The sequence below is a fragment of the Sciurus vulgaris genome (genome assembly GCF_902686455.1).
Source record: "Sciurus vulgaris genome assembly, chromosome: 5".
In the NCBI taxonomy this organism is placed as follows: Eukaryota; Metazoa; Chordata; class Mammalia; order Rodentia; family Sciuridae; genus Sciurus; species Sciurus vulgaris.
This window is the reverse complement of record NC_136465.1, coordinates 118,453,733-118,472,764: the sequence shown is the minus strand read 5'-3', so window position 1 is coordinate 118,472,764 and position 19,032 is coordinate 118,453,733. Positions and strand designations below refer to the sequence as shown.

Here is a 19,032-nt window from a genome sequence, read left to right as displayed (position 1 = left end):
CTAGGCGCCATCTCCGCCTCTTTAGGGTGGGAATGCGGGGGAACGGAGAGGAGTGGAAAGCATTGGGGTGGGGCGGACCTGGTGTTGGGCTGGAGGTGCAGGGGGAACAAGGCTACTTCTCCCTGAGGGTCCGGGCATCTCTTGGAGACAAGCCGGAGTCTCCACCTGCCGCGGGAAAGAGGGGGCGGGGCAGAGGGCGGGGCTTGGGCGGCACCCCTGGACGAGGAGGCGGGAGCGCGCGTGGACTCGCGAGCTGCGGCGCTGTGGTTGTACTAGCCGGTGCTGGTGCTGCGGAGGGGCGGCAGAGGGAGGGGCGGCGGGGCGAAAACTCGGAAGACCCCTGAAAGACCAGCTAGACTTCGGAAACTGGAGACACGCCCGGGGAGACCTGTGTTTTCTTTGCACTGTTTGTTCTTTGCATTGTTGGGGAGCGCTCACGGGATTCGTCCCATGGCCGGTACTCGGAGCTGCGATTCTTGGGGGGCCCCTGGGATTTGGTACCTTCTTGGTTCCTTGTTCGTCGGACTGCTTTTTCCACGGGCTGTCGCCTTCAATCTGGATGTGATGGGCGCTCTGCGCAAGGAAGGAGAGCCAGGCAGCCTCTTCGGCTTTTCCGTGGCCCTGCATCGGCAGTTGCAGCCCCGACCCCAGAGTTGGTGAGTCACCACCCCCGCCCATAATCCCCAGGCCCAAGCCACAGATCACCCCTCCCCCCAACTCCCCAGTCACCTCTTCTATCTTCAAACTCTACCAAGACCTATGCTGCCCACAGACATCCCACACCCACCCTGGAGACTTGCCTCATCTGTCTTGGGTCTAGAGTCTACCTCAACCCAGGTCCTGAGACCCAGAATCTTGGCTTTGGGGATGAGTTGGAGAGCGTGGCACTTATCTTGGCAAGGAACCGTCTCCTTTTGCCTTTTCCCTTAATTTGCATCCTTGTTCCAGCTCCAGGATCTCTGACTCTTCTCCTTTAGAGGGCTAAATTCCCTTAGGAAGGGAGGCCGATCATTCTGTCTCCACTTAGGGCAGAAGGAAAGGGAAGGGACAGAGAGGATGAGGGTGCCATGGGAGGGATGGGGGGTAAGACTCCAGAAATAACTTCCTGCCAGAGCATTGCTGTGGGATGGAGTGAGGGCTTCAGGACACTGGAAGGCCAGGAGAGAGCAGCTGCCACTTCTGTGGCTCAAGGCGACAGGAAGATTGGAAGACTGGGAGGGCCTGGCAACCTGCAGTGGTGGTTTGGTGACAGAGTGGCAGAAAACAGTCTCCAAAGTAGTGGTGGTGGTGGTGGCCGCGGCAGCAGCAGCAGCAGCAGCAAGAGAGATCCAGGAAGGATGCTGGCCAGGCTGCTTCCTTTCCTCTCCCTTAGGATATTTCCAACTCCAAAAATTTCAGCAGGGGAGGAGTGAGGGGTAGAGGACAATTCTAGTTCTCATCTCATCAGTTCAGGACCCCTGGGAGATGGACACAGTTAGGTGGGGCTTGCTGCTGGTCATGCTTCCTGTACTCTTGGCTCTTACTACATGTAAGAAGAGAGACAAGAAAGGGAAGAAAGCTTCCCACCCCCATCCCGCCAGGAGGTCGTCTCTCTCTTCAACCAGTGCCTAAGACATGTTAAATGTCCATTACTGGGATAAATGCTGTCCACTGGGACTGCCGCCTTCCCATTATTGCCCTGGGGGCAGAGGGCAGGGATAAGAGCTTATTTCTCCTTAGCTACTGGAGGTGGGGGCTAGCTCTAATCTTTCTTGTTCCATTATCACTGTCGTCTGGGACAGGGTTGGTGGCCCCTAAAACTTTGAGTATAAAGGAACTAACTTCACCTTTTCTTCAGACTGCCATCCCTTCCTCCCTCATCTCTGTCTCATTCCCTCCCCCTCTTCTCATTTCCCCATCTGCCAGAGTTCCAGGACTGGAGGCCTTTTTAGGACATGCTGAACTCAGAGCTATTTCCAGGCAAATTCTAGGTTATTTTTAATAGCTTGGTCTCTTGTTATTTCCCCCTCCTCTCTGAATATGGCTCCTGATTTTGTCTCCCAGAGAAAGCCAAGCTGGGGGGCATTTACAGAGTGGTCTGACTGCTTAACCTTGTCTTTTTCCCCGGCAGGGGGCGCTCTGCTGCTTGGTGGAGCTAAGAGGCCAGGTACCTTGCTCAGTCCCTCGCTTTTAGTTTCAAGGGCTATCCTTAGCATCCACTGATGGAAAGGCTCCGGATGAGACTTTGAGGTCTAATCTTCTTATTTTGCTCTGTGGTAATTTCCATCAACTGTGAAATGGAAATAAACAATTGTACTACCACATAGGGTTATTTGGGGATTAAGAGTGTTCTTAATATATATATATATATAAAATGCTTAGAATAGTGCACAGCTATAGTAGGTGTTATGAAAGTGTTCGTAGTTCTGCTATTCTTATACTGTGATCCACAGAACTAGAGAACAGTTTTAGTGACTTACAGGATTCCTGAGTCTAAAGGCTTGGCTTGAGATCCCAAGTCTGAGCTAGCCTGCCAGGTCAAGTCACCTTCCCAGCATGCCACCCAGATTGAAGAGGGTCAGAGAGGGGCCCGTCGTGGGCAGGAGCCCCCATGTGTGGAGAATTGAGAAGTGAAGGGGTATTGGGCTACTCCTTCTTATGCACTTAGCTGGGCCCCTAGGGGGTCCCTCTGCCTCCAGCTGCCAACCCTTTTTTTCCTCTCTGTGGTGGGTACGGCTGTGGCTACTCTTCTGTCTAGGGGCCTGGGCCGTCAGGACTCATGGGATGGATCCAGAAAGGTGTGGCTGGGGCCAGAGGTGGAGGGGCTGAGGAGGCCATGTGTGTGTGCTCTTGTTCCAGGAAGAATTGGCCGATCTCTTTCTTCATCAAGAGCAGGGTTGGGCTTGTCTATACACTCACTTTCCTTTCTCCACATAGGTCCCTCCCTTCTTCCCTACTCCTAGCTTCTAGGAGAGATGTAAGCATGAAACACTTCAGTTTTTCTGAGTCCTTAGCTATGTCCTGACCAGCTGAGGTACAGGTCTCTGTGAGTCCACTTTGTGGTACCAGGGATTGAATCTAGGGCTTTGGGTATGCCAAGCAGACACTCTACCACTGAGTTACACCACCACCTTATCTTGATACTCCTATGGAGTAAGCACAAAGATGAATAGGACAGCCCCAGGCTTCCAAGAGACGGCCCCTGTGTTTGGAGGTTGGGGGCACTGCTGAGTAGTCTGGAGACTGATATTTGTTTGCACAGAGCCCTGTCATCTAGATTCTTTTGTGCTCAGAGTACCCTCCTTTCCCTTTCCTCCTCTTCTTTCCTAGAGTGGTCTAAAGTGTTCTGAAGACAGGCCAGTCATTGGGTGGAGTGACCTTAAGTAATGGAGTTGAGCAGATGTAGATTTGAATTCCAGCAAGACTCCTTAATGTCTTTGAATAGAGTTTCCTCATCTGGAAGACAAGAAAAGAATTCTTGTCTCATAAAATTGTTGTGAGGATAAATGGGATAATGAATGTGGCTTGCCTTGCCTGATGTCTGGCACTTATGTGGAGAGTGATAAACATTATTTCCTCATATTCCTTGTTATCTAGCATAGATTCTGACCCATAGTAGGTGATGAATAAATACCACTTCCTTGCCTTACCAGTGCCTGACACAGGGTTTAGCATATGATAGGGTGTCAATAAATAGTTGTTAAATGAATGCTGAATGTGTGTTCTCTTCCCTGTTGCTCCCCATCCCCCTTGACAGTGGCTCTGACATGGAATGACAGCTGCTAAGAGACGAGGAGGAGTTGTGGGAAGGGAGAATGGCTCTGTGCCCTCCCCCAACCCCATCAGAACTGGCATAATGCCCCACAGATGCCTGTCTGTAATATTGCCCTATAGTTTTGGGCCTTGCCCCCCAGGAAGGGAGATGGAATAAGAGTATGGGGGAGAGGCCTTGAGGTTTGTCCTACTGCCACTTTTGAGTGTTTCCTTCTGCAAAGAGAGGACCCATGTGGCCAGTTGGGGGTCGCTGGCTCACCTCACCCCTCTTTCACTCCTGGCCTGGGGGCTCAGCCCCAGGGGACCCAGGCAGCCTCCATTCCCAGCATAGTCCTCCCCTGGGGAAGATGCCTTGGCTGTGATCATGGAAAATTGTCCTGCCAAGAAAGCTGTAGCTGGGAAAGAGGCTGAAGGGGAGGTGGAGAGAAGACTGGGTGGGGGCAGGGGATGGGAGGAGAGGAGAGGACCTGAATGTGGGAGAAGGAAGAATGGGGAAGGGGATTTAGGATGTGGGTAGAGAATGAGGGTAGGATCGGTGACAGAATGAGAAACTTGTCCCTACAGCCAGAGTGACTGATCAAATCCTGGGCTGGCAGAGCTGCTGATGGTAGGGGGAGGGGGTGTGTTTGCTGGGCCCCTGATGAGGGGGAAGAAGGCCCATATCTAGCTTCTTGCCTGGCCTCTGAAGCTGGTCCCTGAGCCACACTGTGGTGTCACTCTGGAACCCTGTTGCTCCTGCTCCCAGCATTCTTGGCATTTCTGGCAGCGTTTCAATTGAATGAGGGTTGGGGAGGAGGGCAGAGCCTGGGGATGGGGCCAAGCAGCGGGTAGGGAAGGCCTAGGCAGGAGCAGGTGCTGGGAACAGGCGGTTCTTTCAAACAAGCAGTGCCAGCCAGGCTGCTCCTGTTGGTGAGTTTGTGTTTGTGTGTGTGTCTGCTCTGTGTGTCAGTCCTCCGCCCAGAAAGTATGTAACATGATGACTGTAAGACCCATGGTATTGGTATGTTCTCACCAGAATTTGAGAAAAATCACTTCCCCCCGTCTCTTTAGTCCTTGAACACTGCTTGGCCCCGGGGCCCGGGCAGCTCAGGGGAGGTTGGAGCACACTGACCTCTAACTCTGGCCTCTGCTCCATTGTGCAGGCTGCTGGTGGGTGCTCCCCAGGCCCTCGCTCTTCCTGGGCAGCAGGCAAATCGCACTGGAGGCCTCTTCGCTTGCCCCCTGAGCCTGGAAGAGACTGACTGCTACAGAGTGGACATTGACCGAGGAGGTGCGGCCCTGCTGGGTGGAGTGGGGGAGAGGACTTGGCCTCCTTTTTCTCTTCCCTAATTTCCAGTGTTTTGTCTCCAGCTGATGTGCAAAAGGAGAGCAAGGAGAACCAGTGGTTGGGAGTCAGTGTTCGGAGCCAGGGACCTGGGGGCAAGATTGTTGTGAGTATTCCATGTTGTGGCTGAATGCAGGGAGGATGATGGCACTGCCGCGGTGATTGTGTATGCTGTGTCACTTGCCCAGGTGTGCTTACGGAGCACAAGCTGGGCACATAGTATGACTCCCAGGACCTCCAGAAGATACAAATAAATATAAGACATGGTCCCTGTTCCTAAGAAATCAAAAAACATCTAACTATTCGCTCATCCACTCATCTCTTTGTCAAACTGTTATGGAGACCCTTTTAAGCATAAGAAATTGTGCTAGTTACTGAGAGAGGAAATACAAGGACAATGGAAGGCTTGGTCCCTGCCAGATAGTTTTGGGGATTTTCATTCTGTCTTTTGTATGTCTCTCTGGGTCTTTCACTAACATGCATAGGCACATAATTATCAAGACCGGTTACTACAGGGCTGAATATGGTTACCATTAAGTGAGAGGTCCAGTCCCCAGCCTGTAAGTACAGAGGAGGAGTGGAAGAGGACTCTGGCAGTGTAATGATTTGTCCTGGACTTTTAGGAATAGGTCAGGCCTGGACAGTGAAGAGAGAAGAAGGTTCTTTGTAAATGAGGTGGTGCTCTTAAAAGGTCCAGGGACAGGGCCAAGCTTAGCATATTGCAGGATTATCATCAGACCACATCCTGTGTCTGTGGGTGCCTCGGCAGAATGTGGAATGAGGATGACTTCCTGAGAGGGCAAGGAAGTGAGTGCAGAAGGGATACTGGGTAATGCTAGGACCTGCTTAACACCGGCTGGGCCGTGGTGCTCCAGTGATGTTGGCATCTGGGTGTCTGTATGTGTGTGTGATGTGTCTGCCAAATGTCTGCATGTGGGCAGCATGCAGATCCCTGGCCCGCACAGGAAATAAATGACCTTTCCTGCCTTCTTTCCATAGACCTGTGCACATAGATATGAGTCAAGGCAGCGAGTAGACCAGATCCTGGAGACGAGGGATGTGATTGGTCGCTGCTTTGTGCTAAGCCAGGACTTGGCCATCCGTGATGAGCTGGATGGTGGGGAGTGGAAGTTCTGTGAGGGGCGCCCCCAGGGCCATGAACAATTTGGGTTCTGCCAGCAGGGCACAGCTGCTGCCTTCTCCCCCGACAGCCACTACCTCCTCTTTGGGGCTCCAGGAACTTATAACTGGAAGGGTGAGTCATTCCTTAGGGAGCAGGCAGAAGGGGACCAAAACTTCCTCTTACCTCAGAGATGGGGTTGCAGACAGCAGGTGGCCAAGCATGACCACGCTTTCACTGGCATGTTGCCCTGGGGCACTTCTGTGCCTTCTACTCCCATCATGCCCAGCAAACACATGAACGGGGTATCTCGTCTTCTCGCATGGTCAAATGTTCCTCCACATGCTGGCATGAGCCCCCATATGCGCGGCTGGGTCTGCTCACCCAGCCGGGGCCTGCTTGCTCCGACACGCAGCCCCGCCCTCTTCGCTGCCATTCCTGCCTCCGCACGCTGCTGTTGGCTGAGCTGACACTCGGTGAGTGTGATGCCAAGCCCAGGGGACCCCAGGATGCTTGGGTTAGGGAGGGGGGTGAAGATGGGACTGGAAAGGAGAGGAAGGGCTTCCTCATGTGCCTAACTCAGTGTCCCACCAGAGGGGTGCTCCTTGCTCCCTGCTCTAGGCACTAACAGGACTGTCCTTGCAGGCACGGCCAGGGTGGAGCTCTGTGCGCAGGGCTCGGCGGACCTGGCACACCTGGACGACGGGCCCTACGAGGCGGGGGGTGAGAAGGAGCAGGACCCCCGCCTCATCCCGGTCCCTGCCAACAGCTACTTTGGTAGGGACCCTTCCCTGGCCCAGAGCCACTCTAACCCTCTGCTCCTCTCTCATCCTCCCCACCCCCATACTCCCATCCTTCTGTCTCTGTCTCTGTTTGTCTCTCACCCTGTCTCTCTTATCTCTGTTCTCTTCATCTCTTTCATTTTCTTCCTCTACCTCTTCCTCTTCCACCTTCTTCTGGCTTTTTTGTCTGGCTCTCTCTCCTTGCTCTGTGGTCCTTCCTCTGGATGTCCCTTCCCTGGTGTCTCTTCCCCACCTCCCCCCCACCCCCACAGGGTTGCTTTTTGTGACCAACATTGATAGCTCAGACCCTGACCAGCTGGTGTATAAAACTTTGGATCCTGCTGACCGGCTCCCAGGACCAGCCGGAGACTTGGCCTTGAATAGCTACTTAGGTTTGTAAGCTCCCACCTCCTGGGCCCTGGGGGCTTGGCCCTGGCCTTCTTTTTCCCCAGGGAACATTCTTTTCCTGCCCTGCCCTACCAACACACACCCAAGGCCCAAATTGCAGAGAAGACCTGGGTCTAGTGACTAGGCCCAGGAAGAGGAGGCTTCAGGGGTGACAACCTTAAGGCTGTCAGTGAGGGGTCTTCATGGAGGAAGATCCAGATGAAGTGAGAGGGACAGGGCTGAGACTGTCCTGGGAAGGACAGTGCTGACCTCTGGGGGGCCTTTCTCTAAGGGGTTGATGGTGGGCCCACACTGGGGACAGGTCTAACTTGTTGGTAAGTTGCCCCATTGTCTCATCTACATCCCTCTGCTGAGGAGGAGAAAGAGGCCTGAGAGACATTTGGGTGAAGCAGGTTCTTCCCTGCTTGCCCGAGTCTCCCTCCCACCCACGTGAAGACTTCTCCTCCTGTCAGGATGGTGGGAGTGGGGCTGAAGAAGCTGCACTGGATGGGCCTGGGGCCTCCTAGGGTGTGTAGATACGGGCATTGCCTCAGCCCAGCTCCTGCCCCCGTGCCCCTCCCACTGCCCAGCCATCTGGGCTTCTCTGTCATTGCGTTTTTTTTTTCCTCCCTAGTCCCTGAGGCTGACCTCATCAAACTTCTTGTGCCAAACTCCAGCCTCTGGGTCAGGAGGGGGTGGGAGGGCTGCCAGACCCCTGCAGGAGGAGAAAGAGCAGTCCAGCTATGGTGGTGATGACTTGGGGGCACCTTTACCTTCTGGCTCCAGACCTGAAGGGGCAGGGGTTGGGGGAGCTGGGGTGCACCTGGCTTCTGAGTCTTAGGGAAACACTAACTGGTAAATCACCCCTCACTCCTAGGCTTCTCCATCGACTCTGGGAAGGGTCTGGTGCGAGCAGAAGAACTGAGCTTTGTGGCAGGGGCCCCCCGTGCCAACCACAAGGGTGCTGTGGTCATTCTGCGCAAAGACAGTGCCAGTCGCTTAGTGCCCGAAGTGATGCTATCTGGGGAGCGCCTGACCTCTGGCTTTGGCTACTCGCTAGCTGTGACTGATCTGAACAATGATGGGTGAGAGTGGGCAAGGGAGTGGGGCCTAGGGGTTGGGGTCCAGGAGGTATAAGTGACTTTGGGCCTCTTCTCTTGACTCCCTTGCCCTAGGAGGACCCCACACTGACTGTCTCCCTTTCTCCATAGCTGGCCAGACCTGATAGTGGGTGCCCCTTACTTCTTTGAGCGCCAAGAAGAGCTGGGGGGAGCTGTGTATGTGTATATGAACCAGGGTGGTCACTGGACAGGGGTCTCCCCACTCCGGCTCTGTGGTTCCCCTGACTCCATGTTCGGGATAAGCCTGGCTGTCCTGGGGGACCTCAACCAAGATGGCTTCCCAGGTGCGATTGAGAACAGAAAAGATCCAGTGGAGGGAGGGGGTTAGGGGAGGGATGGGAAGCCCCTCCGAGGTCATGGGGGTGGTCTTCTGAGGGCTTAGAAAGAGGATTCTGGGCTCACATCTGAATTTTAGTATGCTTTGTAACCTTTTGAGCTAGTATCTGAAGGGAGTTGCTGAGGTGATTAAAAATGTTGTGTGCGAGGTGCCTGGGACTTTGCAGCTTCCCAATACAATACAGAACGCATTATACAGAACTGAGTGCCTGAGAGAAACTGGGGCCTGGCCTTGTCCACCCCTTCCGCAGTGTGCTACCTTTCCCCATACCCCCAGATATCGCTGTGGGAGCTCCCTTTGACGGGGATGGGAAGGTGTTCATCTACCATGGGAGCAGCCTGGGGGTGGTCGTCAAACCTTCACAGGTGAGGAGGAGGAAATGGATGTGGGTGGAATAAGGGCCACAAGGGCAGGGGAGGCAGGTAGGGGAGGCAGTTGGGGGAGATGGGGTTCAGCAAAGGAGGCTGACAGCTGGTCCCCAGGTGCTGGAGGGCGAGGCTGTGGGCATCAAGAGCTTTGGCTACTCTCTGTCGGGCGGCCTGGACATGGATGGGAACCATTACCCTGACCTGCTGGTGGGCTCCTTGGCAGACACTGTCGCACTCTTCAGGTAAGCCCCTCCCTCTCATCTGCCTTCTACCTCCCTGAGGCCATCATCCCCTCCCTGTAACTCTGACCCTCACTCCAAGTCTGAAGCTGAAGAGCGTCCGGCCTCCTGTCCTCATGTTTCTTGCACCCTGGACTCTCCATTCCCCTAGGGCAAGGCCAGTTCTCCATGTCTCCCATGAGGTCTTCATTGCTCCCCGAGCCATTGACCTAGAACAGCCCAACTGTGCTGGTGGCCACTCAGTCTGGTGAGGTGGGGTCCAAGGAGGGCAGAGGAAGCTACCAAGGTCTAATTTCCCTGTCCCTGTCTCTCTCCAGTTTGGGGCTGGAGGCTGGGCTGTCACAGGAATGGGCAGGGTGGGTCTGGGACCTTGGCACATCAGCCTCGTTTGGCTCAGAAGCCACCCTTTGCCCTCACAGTGTGGACCTAAGGATCTGTTTCAGCTACATTGCAGTCCCCAGCAGCTACAGCCCTATTGTGGGTGAGCAGGGTCCTCTCCCTCTGGTCATCCCATTGGGTTTCCAGGAGGGTCATTCCAGGGTGGAGAGGAGGGAACCTTGGGGACAGAGTCAGAGGGAGACATTCCCAGCTCATGGCCCCTCTCCTCTCCCCACACACCACAGCCCTGGATTATGTGTTAGATGGGGACACAGACAGGAGGCTCCGGGGCCAGGTTCCACGCGTGACCTTCCTGAGCCGTAGTCCGGATGACCCTAAGCACCAGGCCTCAGGCACTGTGTGGCTGAAGCACCAGCATGACCGAGTCTGTGGTGACACCATGTTCCAGCTGCAGGTGGACACTGATCCCTGGCCTGAGTGTCATTATCTTTGCATGTCTTCTCCTTGAGTCCTCTTAGCTGCTTCTGACACTCACACTTCATTCTGAGATCTAGACTCACTCTAAGAAACTTCCCTTGTAGCCTCACCTTCTCACTGCTGCCTGCTTGTGTCTCCTGTACTCTCTGGAGGTGGAGATGGCAGGTTCCATTTTCACATCTAGTCCTCAGTGCCCTAAATCCTGCGTTGCCTTCCTTCCCTAATGCAGTCCCTCTCCCTCTTCCTTGCTCAGTTCTCCACCTTTGTCCTTTATCTTTCTGAATTTCTTTCAAGTTTCAGAATCTGTCCTAGATCTGACTGGGGCCTCGGGCAGGGCTGGGGCCTGGAGGTCATTCCAGTGAGGAACAATCTTTCCTCTTCTCAGGACAATGTCAAAGACAAACTTCGGGCCATTGTGGTGACATTGTCCTACAGTCTCCAGACCCCTCGGCTCCGGCGACAGGCGCTTGGCCAGGGATTGCCCCCAGTGGCCCCCATACTCAATGCCCACCAACCAAGCACCCAGCGGGCAGAGGTGAGCATGGGAAGAGGTGCTGGGAGGGGCAGAGATCCTGGCCCCCACCAGTGACACCCATTCGTTGCTTGCAAAGCTCTTCCACACATCACCCCAGTAGTTCCTCATGTCTCTAGGTGCTATAACAAGTAGATCCCCAGACATAACATGGCCCAAATGGCCACATGTTCCTAGTCCAAGGGGGTGGTGTTCTTCCAATCCCTGTAGTCATTTAGGGTCCCAGGCTGATGGGGGTCTGTCATCAAAAGTGGCCATACCATCAAATGTGGCCTCCAAGATCCTTCTGGCCTTTCAGCTAGAAGAGGGAAATATGAAGCTCCTGGCACAGGTCTCACAGGCAGCCCGGGAGTGGTCCCCTCACCACTCTCCTCGTCCTCGATGTGGAATTCAGTACCTGCAGTTGAAGCTGGGGAAATGTAGTCTGGCCATGCACTGACCTGCTGGTCTCTACCACAGCATGGCAAGACACCCATCACTGAGCAGCTCAGAGTGGCTAAGTGACCATCCCGATACCACACAGCTAGTAAGCAGCAGATCTGGGTTGTTTAATCCTGTGGTACTCTAACCCACCATATGCCTGGATTAGCCCCTGCTTTGACCCTTAGGAATGACCTTCTCCTCAAATCTCTTTCCAGATCCACTTTCTGAAGCAAGGCTGTGGTGAAGACAAGATCTGCCAGAGCAATCTGCAGCTGGTGCATGCCCGTTTCTGTGCCCGGGTCAGCGACACAGAATTCCAGCCTCTGCCCATGTGAGAGGGGTGGGGAGCATGTGGAAGGGGGAGGGATGGCAAGAGCTCAAGAAATGGGATGATGTGCCCTCAGGAAGACCAGGCAGAGGGAGGGATCTTGCAGAGAGAAGGCTAGAGAGGACCAGGTGGCCATCCAGAAGACTGAGAATTGAGTCAATGATGGGGCCAGTGGGACCAGGGAGGCCTGGCATAAGTAACAATCCTTTACAACACAGTAACATACAGTTTACATACATCTCATTGTTTTTAGTCTTTACAAATGTAAGGTAGGAATTATTAGTCCCATTTTATAGATAGAGAACTGAGGCCCAGAGAGGTTAAGGTTACTTGTGGACTGGGATGAGAACAGAGATCCTCTGCTCTCAGTGGTGCACAGAAAAACCTGACTTGGATTGGTGTAAGATCTAGGAGACCTGGGATGGAGGAGAGGCAGCAGTGTGCACTGGGTGTGTGTGGGGTGGAAGGGGAGGCTGGAGTGGAGAGGCAGGGAAAGGGTTCTGATCCTAGAGTGAGTGAGATCTGACCCTTCAGGGATGTGGATGGAACAACAGCCCTGTTTGCACTGAGTGGACAGCCAGTCATTGGCCTTGAGCTGATGGTCACCAACCTTCCCTCGGACCCAGCCCAGCCCCAGGCTGATGGGGATGATGCTCATGAAGCCCAGCTCCTGGTCACCCTCCCTGCCTCACTGCACTATTCAGGAGTCCGGGCCCTGGATCCTGCGGTGAGGGGCCTGGGCAGGGTTGAGTGGGGTCTCAAGGGGCTCCAGTAGCCCAAACTCACCTTCCCTTCCCTCCCCACTCCAGGAGAAGCCGCTCTGCCTGACTAATGAGAATGCCTCCCATGTCGAGTGTGAGCTGGGGAACCCGATGAAGAGAGGTGCCCAGGTCGGCACACCTGCCCTTAGTCCTGTCTGAGTGGCTGCTCCTCAGCCTCCTAGCCCTCCTCTGACTCTCTCGTTCCACTGTGGCCTAGGTCACCTTCTACCTCATCCTCAGCACCTCTGGGATCACCATTGAGACCACAGAACTGGAGGTAGAGCTGCTGTTGGCCACGTAAGCTTGGTGGGGCAGGATGGTGGCAGGGTGGTAGCAGCTGGACTGGCCTCATGGATCCCATGGGGGTGCCTGTGCCTGCTGCTCACGAGTGCCCCGTCCACATGCCAGGATCAGTGAGCAGGAGCTGCATCCGGTGTCTGCTCGAGCCCGTGTCTTCATTGAGCTGCCTCTGTCCATTGCAGGGTAAGCCCTGCTCAAATGGGCTGCTCTGCAGAGGGCGGGAGTATCACCACTCTGAAACCCTGGCCCAGGCTCTGTCTCCCCTGTCCTTACCCTTCTGGCTCTCCATTCAGCCAGACCCCAGGCTTCCTCACCCCTGTTTGACCCCTCCATACCAGGGTGGCTGTACCGCAGCAACTCTTCTTCTCCGGTGTGGTGAGGGGTGAGAGTGCCATGCGGTCTGAGCGGGATGTGGGCAGCAAGGTCAAGTATGAGGTCACGGTAAGTGTCCTGGTATGTGGGCCCTCCATGGCCCTCCTCTCTTCTTGGCCCAGAGGAGAGGCTGGGACATGTCTGAGGGACTGCATGGTCCAGTGAGTTTGAGGCCTTTGGCCTCCACCTGGATCTCGGCTGTGGGCATAGGTGCTGGGGCCTCAACTGACCAGCTCCTGGTTCTTTTGATTGGCCATCTCTCTCCTGGTCTGAGGGATGGGACACTGGGAAAAAGTTGATGTCTGTCATTAGAATTCTGTCTGGCACCTGCTCAGGACACCTCCAGGGAGAAAATGGTGCCTTGTCGGGTCTAGATCCCAAATCCTTGCTGAAACTGTGCTCTTGATGCCCTGCACTCAGCTCGTCCCTTCATCTCTGTGGGTTTAGGGTCTGCTCAGAAATGGAGCTCCCTTCCTTCCGTTCCCATAGGTCTCCAACCAAGGCCAGTCGCTCAACACCCTGGGCTCTGCCTTCCTCAACATCATGTGGCCCCACGAGGTTGCCAATGGGAAGTGGCTGCTGTATCCCATGCGAGTGGAGCTGGAGGGCGGGCAGGGGCCTGGGCAGAAAGGGCTTTGTTCCCCTAGGCCCAACATCCTCCGCCTGGTGAGGTTTAGGCAGGGTAGGCCGGGTAAGACTTGGGAGGGATGTTATGGGTCTGGGGTAGCAGGCGGGGGTGGTGGGGGAAGAGATGTGAGCTCAGGATCACTGTCTTTGGAGGGCCATTCACTGGTCCTTCCCTTTCCATGTATGCAGGACGTGGACAGCAGGGACAGGAGGCGGCGCGAGCTGGAGCAGCCGGAGCATCAGGAGCCTCCTGAGCAGCTGGTGCCCAGTACGTCCTGGTGGCCAGTGTCCTCTGCTGAGAAGAAGAAAAACATTACCCTGGTGAGGGAAGGGTGAACACAGTGCAGCCACAATTGGGGCATCGTGGGATAGGGAATGCCACCGGGGTACAGAGCTTCAGGGTGGCAGGCATTCAGGGAGAGTGGCCTGTCACGACATGCTAGTCAGACACCTAGGGCAAGGATGAGTTGACAAGACAGTTTGCAGCACAGCTGGAGGGAGGGGGTGCCCACAGACTCCCCAGCTCTAAGTGCTCACTCCAAGCAGGGCACTTGACATGTAGTCAGTTAGTTAGCTGAGCAGTCCATTCTCCTCATATTTATATAAAATATTACATTTTGTAGGGACGGAATAGGTCTTTGAGATCTGTTTATTGTTTGTTTGTTTGTTTTTAATAGTGCTAGGGTTGAATCCAGGGCCTTATGTGTCCTAGGAAGGTGCTCTAACAGAGTTACAACCCCAGTTTTTTTAAGTTGTTTTATTTTTGAGACAGGGTCTTATTAAGTTGCTGAGGCTGACCTCGAATTTACAATCTTTGGCCTTAGCCTCTGAGTTGCTTGGATTACAGTCGTGCACCACTGCACCTAGCTCCTTGATGATTCTCAAGAATATGATATATTGTTATCAGCTAAGGCCATTCACGATGTACAGTAATAGAGCTCTTGAGATTGTTACTCCTGCCTGACTGAAACTGTACCCTTTGATCAATACTTCTTTATGCACGCCCACCTGTCCAGCCCCTGCTGTAACCATTCTACACTCTACATCTGAGTTCACCTCTTTCAGATTCCACATATGGGTGAGATCAGGTGGTATTTGTCTTTCAGTGCCTGGTTTGTTTCACTTAACATATGAAATAGATTCTTTTACACAAAATTAAGGTAGACAGTCTTGCTTTTAAAACAAATTGACTAAGGACTCTTGAGTTGCTCAAAAGTTGCAAAATAAAGGACAACTCAAAGTACTTCAAGCACCCTCAAAGTCATTCTTTTGTGAATGAACTGTGGCATGATGAATATAACATTTATGCAAATAGGTTATTAGTGGCAACTTGGCCAAATGGATTTAGGTCAGTCTTGGAAGGAGTAATCTGAGTTCCTGTCCTTCCAGCAGATCCTGTGTGACTTTCCTCCTCCTTCAGTGAGTTTGAGCTCAGTGCAGGCCTGTGGTTTTGCCTAATATGGACCTGACTTGCAATACCTGCTTCACAACTTAATAGTTTTGCTAGCTGGTCACCTGGCCTCTTTGGTCCTCAATTTTCTCCTTTGAAAAATGTTAGTAATGCTGGGCTTGGTGGTACATGCCTGTAATCCCAGCAATTCAGAAGGCTGAAGCAGGAGGGAGGCCACCCTGAGCAAATTAGTGAGATCCTGCCTCGAAATAAAAAATACAAAGGGCTGGAGATGTGACTCAGTGGTAGAGCATCTCTGGGTTCAATCCCCCATACTTCAAAAGAAAAAAAAGTTAATAATATGCACTGTGCAGAAGTTATGGAGCTTAAATGAGATATAATTGCTGCCAGATAGTAGGTGCTCAATAAACGAGACTATCATAATGCAGCATAAGCATCAATTGGAGAAGTTACTGCCTTTTGCTGTGAAGAGATCCCCTCTGTGCCCCTCATGCATTTTTAAGCCAAATAGCTCAGATTTGGGGTAGGCAGCTATTTTGGAATATAGGGTTAGTTTGGGAAGACTTCCTGGAGGAGGGAAGTTTGAGGTCCTGAAAGGAGAATGGGAGAGATGGCAAGCTCAGTGGGGTGGGGCTGAGCAGCTCTGAGTCCTGCCTGTCCTTGTCCTCAGGACTGCGCCCGGGGTACAGCAAACTGTGTGGTATTCAGCTGTCCACTCTACAGCTTTGACCGCGCGGCTGTGCTGCATGTCTGGGGCCGCCTCTGGAACAGCACCTTTCTGGAGGTGAGAGCATGGCTGGGGCTGCGGGATGGGTTTCTGCTTCCTCAAAAGCCCCCTGGGATTCACTTCTACCTTGTCCTTGTCCAGGCAGCACATTCCTAAATCAAGCCAGACAGAAACACCCTTGGTGTTGGGTAATATCCCATTCATGATTTCAGGAGCTGGGGGGATGTCAGGGGAACATGGGGCATGTAGGAGGAGGGTCTCCTTCCCCACTCCTTTAGGAGTACTCGGCTGTGAAGTCCCTGGAAGTGATTGTCCGAGCCAACATCACGGTGAAGTCCTCCATCAAGAACCTGCTGCTCAGAGATGCCTCCACAGTGGTGAGCTGCAGAGCTGGGCTGGGTGGTTGGGGGACTCTCTTTCCTTCTCCTTCCAGATCTCGCTCCATTAACCCCTTGTCCCCAGATTCCAGTGATGGTGTATTTGGACCCCATGGCGGTGGTGGCAGAAGGAGTCCCCTGGTGGGTCATCCTCCTGGCTGTGCTGGCAGGGCTGCTGGTGCTAGCGCTGCTGGTGCTGCTCCTGTGGAAGGTGAGGCTTGGGGAGGGGTGCCTGCTAGAGGCTGGACTTCCTGGTTGGGCAGGCAGATATTTAAACTGTGGCTCTCTCATTCACCCTCATACCCATGTGTTCAGCAAATCTACATTAAGTACTGATCCTGCATGCACCAGGAACTCTATCCAGCCTTGGGTGTTTCAAAGATAAGTCAGATGCAGATCTTGTCCTCAGGAATTTTGTAGTGTAGTGGGGTTATTGAGCCTCACAGTGAAGGCAGAAGGGGTCGAGTTGAGAAAGGGGGAGTTCAGAGGAAGGGAGACTCAGGGGCAGATGACTCTGGAGCTGGGCCTAAGAGGAGAGGGAGGTAGTAGAATCTGGGGAGACGCGTGGGTGGGGCCTGAGCCTTCCAGAAGGCCTACAGTAGGCAAAGCTACTACTATGGAGCCTTGGAAGTATGGTCTGATTTAACGAGTGTGGCAGTGAAAGCTGGAAAGAAAACTGTGGCCAAAAGGTCACCAAGCGTGGAGAACTAGTTCCAGGGAGCTGCCTTCCCTGAACTCTGAGCTTCATATACCAGGTCCACATGGTACACACCCAGCTGTAACAGGATCCCTTTGGCATCTGGGGCTCGATGTAAAATCACACACATACCCACCCACATGTCAGTACAGGCAATCACAAACATCACCAGGGCTCATCATTCCTGAGCCACATACCATATCTGCAGATGGATGCAGAACAATGCATGTCCCTGGGCTCTGTGGGGCACTGCCACACCTCCCACCTGTTCCCCGGGGTAGATCACAGACTGAGCGCACCCTTTGGCAAGTCTACCCAGTCTTAGGAGAGATCGATGGCCTCATGAAACTGGCCTCAGGATGCCTGCCCCCTGCACCCATGGGAAACACAGCAGAGAAAAGGCCTCCTCCGTCTTCAGTCTTTCCACCCTCTGCCTCTTTTGCCCCCTCCTCCCTCAACTTCCCAGTGCGGCTTCTTTCACCGGAGCAGTCAGAGCTCATCTTTCCCCACCAACTATCACAGAGCCCATCTGGCCGTGCAGCCCTCGGCCATGGAAGTTGGGGGCCCAGGGACTGTGGGGTAACTTGTGTGTGTGCATGAGTGTGTGTGCAATATGTGTGTGTCTGTGGGTATGTATGTACGTGAGAATGAGTAGCGCTCCCAGCATTCAGGGATCGGGAATGAGGAATGTGTTTGCATGAGGGTGATGTGAGTCCTAGTGATGGAGATGACACATAATTAGGAGGCTGCAGTTATAAGGGTATGTGTACAGAGTGGGGCATGCACTAAGAGCTGGGTGGGCTCATGGGGGCTGAGCATGTAGGAGTGTGGGGAGGTTCCATGCACGTCTCCTGTGGGCATGAGTGTGCAGAGGTGAATGTGCAAGGAGGTGCTGTGCAGCCTGAGCTTGAGGAGTCTTGGGCAGCTCTGCGTGTGAGTGTGAAAAGGCCACATCGCCATCTTGGTGTGTAGGACCAGCATGGTCATGACGTAAGGAGGGAATGGAGTGCTGTATTCATGGAGGAGAGGGCCCTGCCTAAGGGGGATGCTACCCAGTGTGCAAGCACACAGGGTGTGCGTGTAAGGCTTGAAGGGGTCTCTTGCAGGTGCAGAGGTTGAGGAAGCCACTTTCCTTCTCGGCTCTCTTTAGTGTTCTGGGGATGCTGTGGGTGTCTTAAGAAGCTTGGGTGGGTAGAAACCTGGGAGTTGGAGGTCCTGATGTTCCACCTTCAAGGCTCCCTTTCAGAGGCTGAAGGAGATTTCCTTGGTCCTGCTCCTCGGCCCCCTCTTGGTCTTCCTCTGCTGTGAATGAGAACCTGGGGCCCTGGCACTGGTGGGACTCTGGGTGCTGCCCATGCTGCTGGATGCTGGCCAGCCTGTCTCTTCTGCTTCAGCTGATTGTTGCTGTCCCAGGGAAGGTGGGGCAAGGTTCTTGCTGTGTTGGGTGTCTGTCCCTGGGACCTCAGCCCTGCAGCTCCTCATGGTCTGGCTTGGCGTCCTTACAGATGGGATTCTTCAAGCGGGCAAAGCACCCTGAAGCCACCGTGCCCCAGTACCATGCTGTGAAGATCCCTCGTGAAGATCGGCAACAGTTCAAGGAAGAGAAGACAGGGACCATCTTGAGGAGCAACTGGGGCAGCCCCCGGCGGGAGAGTCCTGACGCACACCCCATCCTGGCTACTGATGGGCACCCTGAGCTGGGCTCTGAGGTGCATCCTGTGCCAGGCACTGCCTAGCTTCCTTGGTCTCAGCCCCCAGCCTGGCCCACAGGTCCCCTCCATCTCTTCCTGAGTGGCTCCTCTGGATGAAGAGGGTGGAATCGGTTGCTGGCATCTAGATTTGGCAGGACCTGCTTTCTCAGGAGCACAGACCTCTCCCACCCATGAGAACCACACCCAAACCTCCCCTCAGAATGCTGTGAGAAAGAGGGTGTATCAGGGATGGGGCTGTGGGGCAGGGAGGGAAGGCAGGGATGTCCTGCTGCAGGTGGGGAGAAGGGATCCCCATCCCTCCCTCCGCCACTCACCCTGTGTAACCTGTCTCCCCCAAAGTGCCTTGGCCGGAGGGTCAGGGAGGAGACTGTGTCACTGACTCGGGGGCTCCTCCCTCCTCAGTTTCCCTTCTCCTCTGACCTTAGTTTGCTGCAACAGTCTAGTGGATTTTGTTTATTTATTAAAAAATATTTGAAGACAAAACCTCTGGCCTTTTTGCTAAGTGCTGCTCCCTCGTC

At 54.0% G+C, this 19,032-nt stretch overlaps 1 protein-coding gene across 5 annotated transcripts; it reads left to right on the top strand.

The window, feature by feature from the left end:
• The first annotated feature begins 241 nt into the window (after window positions 1–241).
• Window positions 242–18,997, top strand: ITGA7 (integrin subunit alpha 7). Of its 5 annotated transcripts, XM_079142787.1 has the most exons (27): window positions 242–656; window positions 4,896–5,023; window positions 5,104–5,183; window positions 6,077–6,332; window positions 6,843–6,920; window positions 7,252–7,371; window positions 8,244–8,451; window positions 8,578–8,771; window positions 9,101–9,189; window positions 9,307–9,434; window positions 9,583–9,678; window positions 9,851–9,912; window positions 10,055–10,224; window positions 10,633–10,782; window positions 11,418–11,533; window positions 12,065–12,257; window positions 12,340–12,420; window positions 12,509–12,588; window positions 12,700–12,774; window positions 12,930–13,032; window positions 13,453–13,629; window positions 13,780–13,911; window positions 15,672–15,785; window positions 16,007–16,105; window positions 16,191–16,316; window positions 17,269–17,381; window positions 18,308–18,502. In XM_079142787.1, the coding sequence occupies exons 1-27, from the start codon at window positions 451–453 to the stop codon at window positions 18,366–18,368; spliced, it is 3,435 nt and encodes a 1,144-aa protein (XP_078998913.1). In that variant the 5' UTR covers window positions 242–450; the 3' UTR covers window positions 18,369–18,502. The 5 variants fall into 5 exon arrangements, with proteins under 5 accessions (XP_078998913.1, XP_078998912.1, XP_078998915.1 ...); XM_079142786.1 differs by lacking the exon at window positions 17,269–17,381 and having other exon boundaries at window positions 243–656; window positions 18,308–18,997; XM_079142790.1 differs by lacking the exon at window positions 17,269–17,381 and having other exon boundaries at window positions 286–656; window positions 6,843–6,974; window positions 18,308–18,997.
• Window positions 18,998–19,032: the final 35 nt, after the last annotated feature.

Bases quoted from the DNA above. Each gene is read 5' to 3' on its own strand.
- ITGA7 (XM_079142790.1), top strand. From the start codon at position 451: ATGGCCGGTACTCGGAGCTGCGATTCTTGGGGGGCCCCTGGGATTTGG. The intron at 7,372-8,243 runs GTTTGTAAGCTC...CCTCACTCCTAG, and splicing joins GGCCTTGAATAGCTACTTAG to GCTTCTCCATCGACTCTGGG. The intron at 12,775-12,929 runs GTAAGCCCTGCT...CCTCCATACCAG, and splicing joins CTGCCTCTGTCCATTGCAGG to GGTGGCTGTACCGCAGCAAC.